The sequence below is a fragment of the Streptopelia decaocto genome (assembly GCF_964273445.1).
Source record: "Streptopelia decaocto genome assembly, contig: HAP1_SCAFFOLD_263, whole genome shotgun sequence".
NCBI classification, from domain to species: Eukaryota; Metazoa; Chordata; class Aves; order Columbiformes; family Columbidae; genus Streptopelia; species Streptopelia decaocto.
In genome coordinates, this window is record NW_028116903.1 from 68,638 (window position 1) to 84,382 (window position 15,745).

The 15,745-nt window shown below is 40.2% G+C and overlaps 1 protein-coding gene across 1 annotated transcript in view; it reads left to right on the top strand.

Moving 5' to 3' along the window:
- Positions 1 to 14,509, top strand: part of LOC309452022 (uncharacterized protein) — a 44,174-nt gene extending 29,665 nt beyond the window's left edge. The window contains 12 exon segments of the mRNA XM_082076702.1: positions 1 to 819; positions 1,654 to 1,892; positions 3,227 to 3,376; positions 4,344 to 4,377; positions 7,251 to 7,357; positions 7,556 to 7,649; positions 8,658 to 8,735; positions 9,430 to 9,906; positions 10,597 to 10,832; positions 11,571 to 11,817; positions 12,686 to 12,731; positions 14,223 to 14,509. Of these exon segments, the coding sequence (XP_081932828.1) occupies positions 1 to 819; positions 1,654 to 1,892; positions 3,227 to 3,376; positions 4,344 to 4,377; positions 7,251 to 7,357; positions 7,556 to 7,649; positions 8,658 to 8,735; positions 9,430 to 9,906; positions 10,597 to 10,832; positions 11,571 to 11,817; positions 12,686 to 12,731; positions 14,223 to 14,371 (2,676 nt within the window). The 3' untranslated portion in view covers positions 14,372 to 14,509.
- Positions 14,510 to 15,745: the final 1,236 nt, after the last annotated feature.

Here is a 15,745-nt window from a genome sequence, read left to right on the forward strand (position 1 = left end):
GTTGAAAGTGAGAAAAGGGAATTGAAAACAAATTTTAAAAGTATTACAGCAGAGCTGAAGCAGCTGTTTGGTGAAATTAATGAAACTCGGAAAAGTACTTCCCTTGCGGGAGAAATGTCAGAAGTGAAGAGTTCTTGTGTTGTTTCATCTCGTGCAACAGAATCAGATAGGAAGTTAGAAAATAAAGGTGAATTTGGAGAACTTAAACTTAAGCGAGGTGGAAAAGTACCCAAAATGGAAATTGTCATTCCAAGTCTTGGTGTCCTTCCTGATCAAAATAACTTAAATGCAAATCTGGAAGGTAGCTGGAGTACAGATGAAGACGAGAGCACAAACCATACAGATAAGATAACGGTGCCTCTAGCCAAAGGAGAGGAAGAGAAAAGGCCTGCGATGGAAATGGAGGAGAATGAAAATGGAAGTAGTAGGAATGTAATTAGGAATGTAATGGGAAGACCTGAATATTCCCCAAGACGTAACTTAAACACAAGTATTTTGGATGATGTTTCTACTATTCTTCCTAAAATGCAATGTGTTTCTACAAGTAATGAAAATGCACTTTTTGTAAGAGAAAGGAAACTTGGAAAAGACTCTGGATTTAATGGTGATGTTCCCAGGGAGTGCCTTATCAACAGTAATAAAAGAGGAGAAACAGAAATTGAAAGTCTTCTTGCAAATGCTCAGCCGTTGTGTGGCACACTGAAAAAGAATCTTGATGAAGAACTAAAACAAGATATGGAAAGATTTAAGAGTAAGGTAGGAGTGCTGCAAATAGTATTCCTGGCTTTGCAGAAAGAGAAGGTACAGCTGCAAAAAGAGGTAGAAGTTCACCTGCTACTCCTTATTCTTTAGTCTTTCTCCATATCAATGGTCCTGTTCACTTCAGCTATTCATCATTAAGGGAAGATGCTTTGTGCAAATTGGGTTTTGTTTTAATGGAAATACATGAGTTATGAATAAAGAGAGAAGTGGAGAGTTGTCCTTTTCCCCCTTTTTTGGAAAACAGTCTGTGTTACTGTTGCAGTTCAACAGTAGGTGGCACTCAGTTCCAGTGTCAATAATTCTCACTTCTTTGCCAGAAAAAGAAATGCGCACAGTGCTGTCAATTCTGATTCTGAATCAAAGAATGAAAATAGCTTCTGAACAGGGTCTTGAATGATCTATTGATTTGCTGTGGTTTCGGCACGGTGTGTCTTCCTTGTCCTTGGCCAAAATTCCTGTTTGCTGTGAAACCATTTCTGCCTGTGCATTTGGGATCTGTTTTCTTTTTACCCTCATTAAGGACACAGTAGCCCCGCACACTTCCACGTGATTTTTGTTGTTGTGTTTTTACAGCTAACATTGTGCAGTCCTTCTAGCTCTTTGTCCATCAGTAATGCTTTCACTTTTTGTTGTTCGTGTTTTAAAAAACACTGTTGTTTTCTTTCTAAGGGCTGTGTTTTTGTTATCTCTTTTATCATGAGTGAATTCAAAGTACTTTCAATGGCTTAACACACTTTGTAGTGTAATTTTGTGAAAGTGCTTCTCCGTATGAATTTTATTTTTTTTTCTTTTATGTGATTTCGGAGGTAAACACTGAATTATTCAGTCTTGAGTATGGTGTTTCTTCTAGAAATACTGAGAAATACACGCAGTTTAACTTTCTTTTTGTAGGTTGAGAAGGAAAAAAGCAAACAAAGATGTTTCAAAACTGAGGTGATGGCAAACCAGGAAGATCTTGATAAATTAAATCCACCACCAGGCAACATTACTGATCAGCCAATGAAACAAAAGGTTACTCTAAGGAAGAAGGACTCTTCGAAAATTGAGACTGGAAACACTGCAGAAGTCAAAGACAAAAAGAATTTTTCATCTGAGGAGAGGTCGAGATGCATCAAGATGCCAATGAAAGGGTAAACTAAGGAAATAATGTCTAATTTTTATTTGTAGTACTACTCTAAGTATCTTTTAGGTTTTCAAATATTGTAGTAGTTGAAGTAGTTTCCTCAATGCCGAAAGCCATGCCGAGTAGTCCACTGCTTCTCAAAAATTTAAGAAAAAACAAAAGAAAATTAAAACCCCTAAGCTCATAATGGAGGTTCAAGGGTATTGATTTATTGCGTGCTCAAAAAAAAAAAAAAAACAGACAAATTCCTGCAGATTTCCTTGTCAATACCGAGGCAAAATGCGCCTTCAAAACCAGAGCTGAAGACTGAAAAACTCCCTACTTATTTTTGTAGGAAATGGCCAACCAGGAAATAGGAACTTACAGTTTACTTCGCGTTCTCCCTTTTCTAGATTATTTTGAGTGATCTTCATGCAGTTGGTGTTTTCATAAAGTCCAGATGTTCTTTGTCAGGAAAAGGGAAAAGATATTACCAAACCAAGCTCAAAAGTTTGACGAAGGCACAGATAATTTTACGCAACCCTAAGCAGGAGTTTTTTTCCTGTCTGTCCTTCAAAGGCATCTCTGCTCTAGGTACTTCCTCTAATGGGGATATGAAATATGTTTCAGCTTAGCTGAATCTAGCTCAGATTCCACATTTCTTGCTCATTCCTAGGGGAACATTATTAAAATACTTGAGTGTCTTCCAGGGTCTTTGGAGTCAACTCTGTATTTTGTCATAGGTATTCTTCATCTCCGTTGTTTCTGGGCAGCATCTTAAGTACATCTGTTACACAGGGCTTTTTTAAGTAAAGCTACTCAGCTGATGATCTCCCTTTCTATCCCTTTCTTTCTATCCCTTTCTTTCTATCCCTTTCTTTCTATCCCTTTCTTTCTATCCCTTTCTTTCTATCCCTTTCTTTCTATCCCTTTCTTTCTATCCCTTTCTTTCTATCCCTTTCTTTCTATCCCTTTCTTTCTATCCCTTTCTTTCTATCCCTTTCTTTCTATCCCTTTCTTTCTATCCCTTTCTTTCTATCCCTTTCTTTCTATCCCTTTCTTTCTATCCCTTTCTTTCTATCCCTTTCTTTCTATCCCTTTCTTTCTATCCCTTTCTTTCTATCCCTTTCTTTCTATCCCTTTCTTTCTATCCCTTTCTTTCTATCCCTTTCTTTCTATCCCTTTCTTTCTATCCCTTTCTTTCTATCCCTTTCTTTCTATCCCTTTCTTTCTTTCCCTTTCTTTCTTTCCCTTTCTTTCTTTCCCTTTCTTTCTTTCCCTTTCTTTCTTTCCCTTTCTTTCTTTCCCTTTCTTTCTTTCCCTTTCTTTCTTTCCCTTTCTTTCTTTCCCTTTCTTTTGTAGTAAACTTTCCCCAAATGCCAAAGTTTCAAAGAAAAATAAAAGACAGGCTTCAAAGAAGAAGGCTGATCAGCAGATGAGTTCTTCTACTGGGAATCATTTTCAAGTACTGGATGACAGCACTTTCAGTGAAACATCTCAAGATGGAAGAAGGTACTGAATAGAAGGAATATTGTAAATAAAACTTTTTCATGATAAAGGTTGACCTAAAAGCTAACGGGAAGTTTTGTAAACCAGAGTGCACAATGATTCTTATTCTTTCATATGACAATACTACCTGATGCCCTTTGTATTCAAAACTACTTGTTTTTAGCTTGGAGTGCTTTGAGCATACCAGCCAAGTTAATGATAAGGTCAAACGTGCACGAATTCTGAATAATTACCTGAGTGTGAGTGTGTGTGTGTGCATAAATATATATATTTTATCTTTTCCAACAGAGAGAGGAGAGACTAAAATTACTCTTCCACTGCAGGCATCTTAGTTCTTTCTGCCTTTTGAATTATTTTTTTTTTCCAGCTCTATCCCCTCCCGACTTCTTGCTTGCCCCAAAGTTACTGTTGCGGGAGACAAAGTGAGAAACAGTAGGTGCTGATGCTGTCCAAGCACTGTCCAGCAACAGCTCAAGCATTGGTGTGTTATCAACACTGCCCTGGTCAGAAATCTAACACGCAGCAATGTGCGAGCTGCTATGAAGAAAATTAACTCCATCCCAGCCAGACCCAGTACACCAGAGAATCCAACATTAGGTTGCTTTGACCTGTAAGAGAAGGATTCTCAATACTGAAAAGAGCTGAACCTCTAGATTTAAATAGCAAATGCACATAACTCTGTATCTGCATCTCTCTCTATATATATCTATAGCTGTAAGATTCCTGTCACCTTGGGTAAAGTGCAGAGAATAGTAATTTCAGCTATTTGCTTAATACCTCCTGGCAAAAATACCTTTCCAATAGACATAATGCTACACAAATTTTTTTCAGTCTTCAACTCCATCTAACAAAATTCTCATACTAATTTTTACTTTAATTCACTACTGACGTTAAGTTTCAGAGCAACCTTAGATATTGTTCATAATGCAATATAAATATTCCAGTACTGAAATATGTTTCTGTTTTCCAGACCTGCAGCAAAACTAGGGAGTGAAAAGAACAAGGTAATGTAAAATTAATGTCTTGATAAATAGCTTGTGTCAGCCTTCAGTCACTTAGATGGGAACAGTGTTTATGTAGTGATCAACCAGATGCACAAATTACTGCTAGTATGCAGCTTTGTAATATTTGAGCCAAATCTATGGACTGTGAATGAGGGAAATGCATCATTCATGCATTTGTAATGATGTGTAATAGTATATAGTTGTATACAGAAAAGCCAGTTTATCTAGTGGAAGAGAGAAACAAGGAATTAAATGCCAAGTGTACCGATTTAAGAGAACAAGTCTTTAAATATGAGACTGACAAAGTAGAAAGAGAGGTAAAGTATACGCTTACAAAGAACAATTTAAAGTTTGTCAGTTCTTGAAATTCTTTTATGTTTCTAAAATGTATCAGGTATAAGTTATGTGCATGGGCTCAAATAATGCTGTTTTATTCTGGTTTGCCTTGTTTCTCTTGGAATTATGGAAGGTTTTGGCGAACAGGATGTTACTGCTCAGATCTGAGCAGTGAACAGAACACAGGTATCTAGGTCTAAGCTTTGATCAAGAAAGGTGATTCTTCTCTAGAACTTTTTTCACCTTTTCTTTAGTCCATTTTTGCCCTCTGGAATGATTTTAATTATTTAATGGGTTTTATCTATGTATCACACTGATGACACAAGTAAGAGTGGTATAAAGGGAAGAACAAGCCAAAATGCAAGGGTTGTGAAATGAAGATGCAGACAAGTGAAGCGGTGGGGGATGAATTTATATTAAGCTCCTACATCAAAAAAAAAAAAATTTGCTTTTCCATAAGTTGCTATCGAAATTGAAGAGTATTAGTAGTGGCCAGTATTAATTTATGGATGTTTTTGGGGGTTCTAAGGGTCCTGCCTGGTCCTCAAGAAGTTCATTTCAGACACTGACCTAAGCTTCCTATTCTCTGTTTTATGATGTGTGGCCATATTTAAATGTGTTCTTTCTTTGTGACTCTGTGAAAGACTAATTAACTGGACAGAAGACTCATTAGGACATCCGCTAAACTGTCTTTCTGCAAATTCACACAGTACATGAATATGAAACATGCTCCTATGCAGAGCACTAGCATAAAATTATGTCCCTTAAACATGCAGGACCCATGTGTTGCTCCCATTTCTGCATGCAGATGTTTTTTGTTGAGAAAAGTGGTGGAAAAGAATAAAGGCAGGGAGATATAGGGGGTAGGAAGGGAGGTAGGGGAGCTGTAGGTAATGGGAGAGTGCATCCAGACTTTTGTAAATCTAATCTGCCAGTATAAAGGCAGTTGTTATTTTTAAATAAACTCAGTAAGAAGACTGCAAAAGGATGTGCTTGAACATGTACTTAAAGTGTATCTCATAAGAGCTTTCAGCTAGATGTATTCATTTAATTATAGAATCAAAGAATCATTTCAGTTGGAAGAGACCCTCAGGATCATCGAGTCGAACCGTAACCTAGCCTAACTCTAGCACTATATTTGTGTAATGGACAAACAGAACAAAGGACAATCTAATACAAAGTCCTGCCTTTGGTCATCAGAGTAATATCTGCAGTCGAACTATCGCTCTTGTATTGCAACAGATTTCGTTGCCTTTTGTTAGAAAAAAAAATACATTATTGCAGCATGTGCTGGTGTATTGTTCCAAGAAGATTAGTACTTGAGCCTTTTGTATGTATTAGGAAACACAAGTCCTCATGAACAGCTGCTGATAGTTTGGAGGTGCTCAGCTGAGTAGGATGAAGAGAGGTCACCATCTGTGCAGATGCCTGCTGGTGGCAGGCAAGAGTTCCTACCTTTGAGTTCAATCTGAAGGCAGGTCTAATTGTATAATCAAATAAGTGAAGGCATATTTCAGGTTCTTGTAACCTTCTTCATGCTCATTTACCTGTTTCACTAGGGCATGATCAGACGGCTGCAGCAGGAACTTGCTGATGCTCTTAGAAAGCAATCTATGTCAGAGGCTTAATGAGGTTACTGTCCAAGTCTTTGACATGGGAATGCTCTGTCCTTACTTGGAAAAAGGTTTCTGTTTCCTAAGTTGCTTTGCAAAATAAACTGATGTGTCCATAGGTTATTGTGTTTGGTTTGGCCAAGCAGGTTGTCTGGTTTCTGATGAACACTAGGAATCCTGGACTGCTGCATTTGGGCTTCTCTATGCTGTCTCTGCTTTTTTTTACCTCCCCTGCCACCAGATGCTGTCAATTCTGAATGCTCTTGTAGCTTATTCTGCATATAATTTGTTTGGGTTTGGTTTGGGGGTTTTGTTGTTGGTGGTGGTTGGTTGCTTTTGTTTTGTTTGGGGGGTTTGTTTGCTTTTCTTTATTTTTTTATCTCTTATTCTCTCCCTTCTTTGGCCCTGCTCTAATTTGCCATCCTTGAGCAGCCTTCTTGCAAATGCACTGTAAGCTACTTTCTGAGGCAGGGGCCACCTTTGGCAGTGTTCTTACGACCACTGAAGTATAGAGGCCTGATCTAATCAGAAGTCATGTTAATCTATTATGCGGGAGTTGTGAAGTCACTTTAGGAGACGGATGAACTTTTCAATTCATACTTTTAGTGGAGGAGCAAACAAGCAGGTACAATAAAAAGAGTGTTACAAGTCACTGAAAGGCTTGGAAGAGCAGTGTTGGTGCTTAGAAATGTGCTGTAAGAAATCAGTGCAGGGATGGGAGAGGCCAGTTTGAAGATGCTGCAGTAAGACAGTTTGTGGTCATTTGCCAGTAGAAGCCAAGGTTTGAATGTACTTGAAATGATGATGGTTCTTGGAGGAGAGGGTGTGCATACACACACGCAGTACTTGTATTCTTCAGCAGTAGTTGACTCCTCTCCATACAAGCTCACCTGACTACTGTGGATTCTTGCTGTGATTTTGCAGTTGTGGAAGATTGCCTTGGAAAATAAAGCAAAAGAAGTCGAGGGCTTCCTCTTGGCATCTTCTGAGGCTAATATAACCGTAAAACAGCTGGAAGAACGTGTGCAACGGTAAGAGAATAACTCAGTGAAGCCAGATGTCTCTTGCTTTCTCGGACTTTGTGAAAACTACAGGACAGTCTTGTTGCATCACAACAAGTTCATACGCTATTTTCAAGGATGCTTTTGGTTTCGATCATGTTATTTCACGCTGCTCTTTCACAAGTGGTGCTCTGGATTTCCATAACAAGACCTTTATTTCTTTTTAAGCCTCGAAATGGAAAATGCCAAGTTGGAAGCCACACTCCAGCAGCAGGGCAATAAGATCGAAGCCCTTCAGCGAGACCAGCAAACGTCTGCATCAGTAAGCTGGTCACAAACTTCCCTTTTTGTGAGCTCCCAAGCCTAGTTAACTCTTTCTGTGGGGAACTTTTAGGATGAGGTTTTCCTGGAGAGCCTAGGGGAGTTCAGTCCCTGTGTTCTTCCGAATACAGGCTTCTTACCTCTGAGAGGTAAGGATTTGGCACAAATATGCTGGTGTCACTATTGTCTGCATTAGACCTGTTGTGACATCAGATGCTGCTCCAGGCACTTGTGGCAATGTGTATTATTAAAGGTATTCATCAAGTTAACTCACAGAAATCCCACAGGGGATATTGCTGCCAAGCACTTTGTGCCAGGGGCCTGACTGGCATCATCAGACTGGGACAAAAAATTATACTCCAGGACATCTGCTGTGCTGGATTGCTTTTCCTTTGGCCACTTGGTATGTGTTTCCATGAAGCAGTGAAGAGGAATGCCTGTGGTATCATTTGCAGAACTCAGTGTGAGCCTTGGCATTTCCCAGTGCCTCTATGCAGTGGTTAATTTTAGCTCAGATAAGGTGCTTTCATCAGTGACCTTTATGAAGCAAATGATTTTTGTATTGTAACCAGTGAACTCGGCTTCTTGCTATGACTCCAGCTGTTAGTGCTGAAGAGATTTTGAAAATAACTAGGTGTGAAAGTTGACCTTTGTACTGATACTGTCAAAGGAGGGAAGGGAGTCACAGTGCTGGTCCTTCCCCTTTGGTTAACAGGGCATGATTTTCAAACGTACTGTGGGTGGGAAAAGCTTAATACTTGTTTTAATTGAAGATTCTTCATATCCCACATGATGTTGTCTTTCCATAAAGCAAAAGGCAGAGGTGATGATTGCTAACAATTTTACAGCGACATCAAACTAAGGCTGTTTTGATCGTTGGTGCTGGTTGTAAATGCTATAGGAATAAAGGTGTGAAGAGGTGTATGTAATATTCATTTTTGGTAATGAGGTGTAAACTTCAGCCTGGAAAGTCATGGTGTGTCATCTTGTTTTTACAATGCTTCCGTAGATTCATAACCGCCTGGAAGAGTTAATAACTAGCTTACGGACAACACAGGCAGCTGCAGAGGACCACCACCATCAGCAGGTACCTGACTGGCTTTGATGAATGACTGGTTTAGTCTTTGAATTTTTTGTGTGCAGCTAATTGATGAAAGCAAGACACATTCCTGTGTGATCTACTCTAGGTGTACCTGCTTTAGCAGGTGGCTTGGACTGGATGATCTCCAGAGGTCCCCTCCAGCTGCAGCCACTCTGTGATATCAGGTGGGCTGTGTAGGCACAGTGCAGCTGACAAATACCCTTCTGGTTTTAGGGCAAGGCAAAAGGGAAAAGGCTGTGAATTTCTTCATTCCCCTGCTGCTGTGTTTTGTATCTGTGTTGTGGTGTGCAAGATAGTTGTGTTCATCAGCATGATTTGCCTGATGAATTATTTCTCCCATGCCACGAGTGGGGAATGAGCAAGTGGCTGTGTGCTTCTTAGCTGCCTACTGGAGTTAAACCGTGGCAGATGATGGACAGAATGAATGTTGTGGGCAGCAGGGAGATCTGTGGTTGAAAACTGAGAGGAGACTGAACTTAGGAGGCCAATCTTTTCTTGGCAGTTTTGTCAGAGGTTGCCCATGAGACCATGTCAGCTTCTGTCATGAGACCCAGTGTTTCACCTACTCTGTAAGGACACTTGAGAAAGTTGTACACCCTGAGGATTTTTTAATCTAAGCCTTTGTGCTAAGGTTTTCATGACCTTCTGTGTATCAGTAGACTTTTTTTTTTTTTCTTAGAGAATGCCACTAAAAGCTTCATGTCTATTTGCATTCTTTATACTTGAACGGAATCAGCAAGTTCTATTCCACTCAAATGTATTGACCTGTTTGGTTTTTCTGATTTTGGTTGGTTGGTTTTCTTTGGTTTTGTTTTGGTTTGGTTTGGTTTTTTTTATCTTTTTTTCTTTTTTTTTCTTTTTTTGCTGTCTACAGGTTGCAAAACTTTCCCAGCAGTTGGAGGCAGAGTCTGAAAAATGCAAGCAGCTGGAAGCTGAGAATCAGGATTTGCGAGAAGAGTTGTCCACCATGCATGAGAACCATCAAAAACTGGAGACAAGCAAATGGCAGCTGATAGAAGAGGTGGCTAACCTGAAACATCGTTTGGAGACTAGCATGGTGGATCACAACCTTATAGAACAATATAAAAAAGAAGTGGAAGAACGAGCCGAACAAGAAATAAGACAAAAACTACAAGAAGTCAATCTATTTTTGCAGGTAAGTGAATTTCTTGTATGTGCCTGTAGTCTCAATTATATACTTCTGTTGTGGTGATAATTTTGTAGTATGTTATTTTTGGTTCCTGATTCTGTGTGTTAGTGCTGTACTTCTACTGTCCTTCAGCAAAGACAGGAAATACGGCTGGGCAATGGTGCTTTCACGTGTGAGTAACGTGCCTGCAGGGCGCTGAATGCAAAGCTTGCCCAGGGTGGCTTTCTGTTTTGCAGTTCTTGGGCGGTATCACTGTCTGGCCTTGTTCTTACTGTTCATCCTTGAACTCACTATTGACACTTAGAGTTGTCATGGCCAGACATACAGGTCCTGCTTTGTCATTGTCCAGGGGAAAGCGCTCAGAAAAGAAGTCACTGAAGTTGTACAGGGGGTGGAGGTGAGGGATCCTCATAATTTCTTGGAGGAATCCTTTTCTATATGCCCTGTCCTACAGAGACAGTGTTCTTTTGATTAGTAGCTTTGATAAGTAATGGTTCTAAGAAGGGGTTTCTTTTGGAATGAAAAAAGCAATGTAACGTGGTAGTTCCAGAGTTCTGCCTTGATTGCTGATGGTAGTGAGGAGGCACAGTTGCCTCACTGAGTAAAGGTGGGCCCTCAAAATTGCGTACAAGAAACTGACTGGTGGGGACTCTTCTGTTTTCTTTGCGGTGGTTCAAAGTGCATTATCTCCTTCAGACGCAGGCAGCCTCCCAGGACAGATTAGAACAGATCAGAGCCAGTCATCACGCTTCCCTGCAAAAACAACTGAAACACAGGATTAGAGAACTTGAATTTGAATTGGACAAGATACAAAATATTCAACAAGACAATATATTTAAAAAAGATTTCACGCAGGCGGAAGTGAAAAGGTACAAAGAGCTGTATCTGGAGGAGGTAAAAATTAGAAGATGCCTGGCAAATAAACTGGAAAGGTAAGTCCACGCTTTTTTGGAGTGGTAGTAAGATACTTTTTCCTCATACATTTTCCTCCTAAAATCCTTTTTCTATATCTGGTTAGTATTAGATATGTACACATAAGATGGTGTATTGTGAGGAAAGTACCTTAAGACCCTTCCCCTTTATTAGAACTGTCTCAATTTCTCTTTAGTGTTCCAGCAATAACACCACTGATCATGGCATTACTAGGGGATTTTTTAAGTTGTTTGTGCTTTAACAGGCAGCCTTTTTGCTAATCTCTAATAATCTCCTCCTCTTATTCTGTGTATGTCAGAAAAGATAAACTTGATGCTTGAATGACAGGCTCTTCAGGCAGCAGAATTTGATTCTGTGAAGCAAAAGCAAAATAAATCTTTTCTGGATTCCATTTTAGCACCATGTCTGAGGTTTGAGCTCAGAGAGAGAGCCCAGAGTTCTTAGGCACATGACATGCCTTTTCTGCAGAAGCGCTGTAAACACACGGCATTCACAGGTTGCTTTGAAGCCCTAATGCTGACAAGTCCAAAGTGTTGGTAACTTGCTGGTCCTTCTAGGTAATGTGACTTCTTAGAAATAGGTTCTCCAAAAAACCTCGGATCAAATTATATTCTTGTTTTGGACGGTCTTAATCCCTTCTACTTTCAGAAGTCAAATAATAGTCAAAGACCTGGAGGTTAACTTTGTGGAAGGGTTACTCCCACAGGTCATTCTTTGTATGCTTCTGAATGTTTCAGAGCTAATGAGAAACTCGCAGAAGCCAACGCGCATCTCCTTCAGGAACGCCATCGAAACAAATCAGTCATCGGAAGCAGCATCGTCAGTGGAGGTGTGGCTGCAAGTCCAATTCTGTATTCAACCGAATGGGAACATCTTGGCAACAATTTGGCACTTAACGGAAGGCTGAGTCTAGGAGAAAGCTTCCTAAGCCTAGCTGGGAGCACATTATCATCAAGAAACAGGGTTGAAGCCTATGTGGCTAAGGTAAGCATTTTGAAATACTGTTCTCAACTGCTGCTCGAGAGTATCTGTAAGCAAGGTTATTCTGCCTTTTAGCCTAAAGCTAGAATCCATTTGTAGTCAAGATGACAGTGTGTGGATTTCATCTGTTATAATGGAACTTCTTTAAACCATAGGAGTAGTCTGGTTTACCCTTCTTGCCAGCTCTGATATTCAAAAAGTTCTTGGTAGTAACAGCGGTTGTGTCTGAAGTACCAGGACTGTGCTGAAATTGAGTTCCTAGGCTCCGAGTATCATCTTATGGAGTCTCAGACGATCCAGCCTACTCTGTGCTCAGGTAACCCATGTGGGTAAGTAGTCAGTCAACACCGGTGTATGAAGAACAATTATTGAGAAGGTGACTGCTGCAGGGGAACCCGGGATGTTACTGCCTGAAGAGAGGTGCAGTGAGGTGAGAAGTGCCCGCTCAGGAGGCTTGGGATAGTGAGAGATGGTGCCTTTTCCAGGGACTGGGGGGAAGGAGAACAGTGGAGACATTTAGCTGACACTCTGCTCATGTGTTTGATGACAGACTTTAGCCAGACCTTCATTGTAATAATTCCCCTGTGCTTTCTTCCTGTATATTTTTTAAATGCCCAGTTATAATCCAGCAGGTGAGCTACAGATTGTTTTGTGCTAGTTAATGTTGCTCAGTAATGGGAATGTTACAACCTGGCTGACCAAGAGTTTCTCTTCATTAAAAAATCAGACCCCAAACCAAGACGTCTCTATTTGTTAGGATCTTTTAAGGCTTTTTCATGTTATGTTTGGGTTTTAAGAATATTCTAGAGCTCTAGTGTTACAAAAATGTAGCTGTTAAAATATTAACTATATATTTTCTGTATAATTCTAGGTATGGCAGGAACTGGATGAAAGAATCACTAAAGAAATTGAACAGGGTAATGTGTCATTATGTCAGGCATGTTTTTAAGGAAAAAGATGACTGTTCCTAACTCTTGAAAAGAATGGCTTGGAAGCTGTGAAGTTCCTGTTCTAAGCACAGATTTTCTTACTTTTTTTCTCCTAGCTTTCCAGTTTAGACTTGAATGTGAGACCTTCCTGCTCACCAGAATATTGTGCAGGAAGTTATGCGGTTGCCTGAAAAAAAGGCACAAAGACAACTAACTCATTTGCCCCACACAGATCCACTCAGCTTAAGCTAAAATCACCTTTCACGAGCGTTAATCTTCAAGCACAAACATCAAACATAAAAACAGCCCCAGGATAAGATTTTTATAACTTCAGCCATCACTACTTCTTCCCTGTACCTCAACTGCATTCAGCTCTAAACCACACCATACACGTTCCCTGCTGTTAGTTCTTAATGTTTGCTGTCTACTATTCATTGCTTCTATTTGTAGCTTATGTCTTGCAGTCTTTTTTGAAGAATATAATCAGTGACAAAATATACCCTTTCTTTAGGAAAAGTTAATTCCGTAGTGTTTAGGCACACACAAGTTTCAATACTTGTAATGCATAGCATAAAATACATGCTCTATAATATGAGGCCAGGTGTCCAAAGAGGAATTTCACCTCTTCATGATAAGTGGTCCCCCAGAGTCACCACTTTGCAGTGACTGGTGCTATTTGAAAGCAAGTAGGCCCTGAGAACATTTCCTTCTGTTTCTGTGTGCTCTGAATCACACAGAGAGTGTTCAGCTGTGGCCTCAGAGCTCTTTCCATGTGTCTGAATGGACACAAAGTCATTGCATCGTGTCCGCATGCGTTTTGAACGTAGTTGTGCGTCTGACAGGAGTCATAGAGTGTGCTTGGTTTGGGCACCTTGTCTAAAAAATGTGGCTGGAGAAAGATGGCAAAGGTGTCTTTGCTTTCATGGATTATATGTTTTCATGGAGGAAAGAGGGTTTTGCCAGGGTGAGTTACAGAAATGCCCCTCAGAGAAGGTGCCAGGCTGGGAGACTTGTCCTGACCTGGCTGCACTGGACAAGCGTTGGTGTTTTCACAGCCAGATTCTTTCCAGTTTGTCACAGTGAATGCAGAAGCTGGTTTTTAGGAGTAGCGTTCCAGTAAATTACTGGTTTGAACATTTAAGGAAAACAGACACTTGAGGCTCAAGAGGCCTGCAGGGGGCTGAATTCAGCACTGGTGTAATCAGGTGCATTCCCTGAAGATGTTCAGCGTGGAACCTCTGGAATTGCTTTCACCAGCTTTAGAAATACTGCTGACTGATAAGCACATGAGGGGAAAAAACTAACAAAAAGTATTTCTTCCTTTGTGCCTGGCCCTTTCATTGTTACGTTCCCTTGGAAGTTTTCAAACCTCTTTCTGGACTGTAGTTTCTTCAGTTACCCCTAATGTTTTTACAGTGATTTATTTGGCTGTGTCTATTGGAAAAGTAACACCAGCAATCTTGTCTCTTTTCTCCCCAGCCACTGCTGAACTTGAAACTGGATCTACTGGAGCTTCTCCTGTGGGATCCACTGATAGATCTTCAAAAAATGTCCATGTTGACCAGGATCCACTTTGCAGGGCAATACGGGAGGACTGTGATGTTTTAACCAAAAGTTATCTGATCTGAGTAAAATGCTAGGGAAAGGCTCTGGAAATTCTCTCTGGTTTCCCATCCCTTGTTTCAGATGTGAAAACATGTTTATTGCAGTTTGAATATAAATGTATTTATTGCAGTTTGAATGTGAAATAAATAACTTACACTTTTTCTATGGATAAACAACGTTTAATCCAATTCCTTGTATTCCTTAAACATGTGTTCATTAGAGCATAAGCAAAACAGTGCTGGGTGTGTGGGGGATTCGCTCCGCCCAACACGCACACCTTTAAACAATAAGAGGTGTGCTTAAATACAGTAAGGTATTACATATTCATAATGACCCCAGGAATGCCTATACATATTCATAACCTTTCCCCGCTTCTTATTAAAATGAGTCTCAGATAACCATTTCCATAGTCTCCACCCTGACCCTCCTCTGTTGCGCCTGCACAGTGTCACTTGGTGATTTTGAGGAGGGGTCTTTGGGGTCTTTGGATGAAGGCTCCTTCAGCTTCGTCACAGTGAACTTTTTACCCTTGGCTCATTATGTTGAATTGGCTGGGACCCAAGCTGCCAAGTCAATTGAAACCAGACTGGTGCCCCTTTTGCTGTAAATCTTCATTATCTTGTCTCCTCAAGTTTACGGCTAGGTGCAGTAAAACTTCTTATCTTGGCATTCAATGGGGTTCTGTTTTCTTAACATAAATTTACATGAAGCTCTAAACTAAGCGTTTATTGTGTGGCTAAGCCTTAAAATGTTAGTTTGTTAGTAGGCACCCACTATATGTTTAGTTAACCCTTAAAATGTTAGTTCCCTCTGTCAATATAACTTCATAAGCAAGTTTCATAACTTTTTACATAGAACTTAACCACCTTTTCCCTTTTCCAGGTTCGGAGCCCGTGCCTCATTTGGTTATATCTGTAAACATTAAACATCTTAGCACAAATCACAACTGCATTTCTCACAATTCCCCCTTTTTCTTTTTATCCTATTGATTCGTGCTTTAGCTTCCAAGTTAGCTAGCACTTGCCTAGCAGCGGCTAGGTCCAGTTTGGTGTTATCTTTTAAAATCATTAATTTATACCCCGTTCCTTTTGTTGCCATTTCAGGATCTATAGGCATGCCCGATATTTGCATGCCTTGGACTACTGAATGTATTAACCGAATAAAGCACGGGATCATACATGGCACAAACAGTAAACCCAGAAATGCACATACTATCATGAACCCTATTTTCTTCCACCAGGCTACCATTTCGAGACCAATATCCATTAGGTGGACCTGGGTACCAAGTGGGAGGAATAGAGGTATTTGATGAATTTGCCCACAACACTAACTTTCAGTCATTTGAGACCCCCGACATATCCAGCATGAGGTGACATTTAATTCCTGGGCTATTTTTC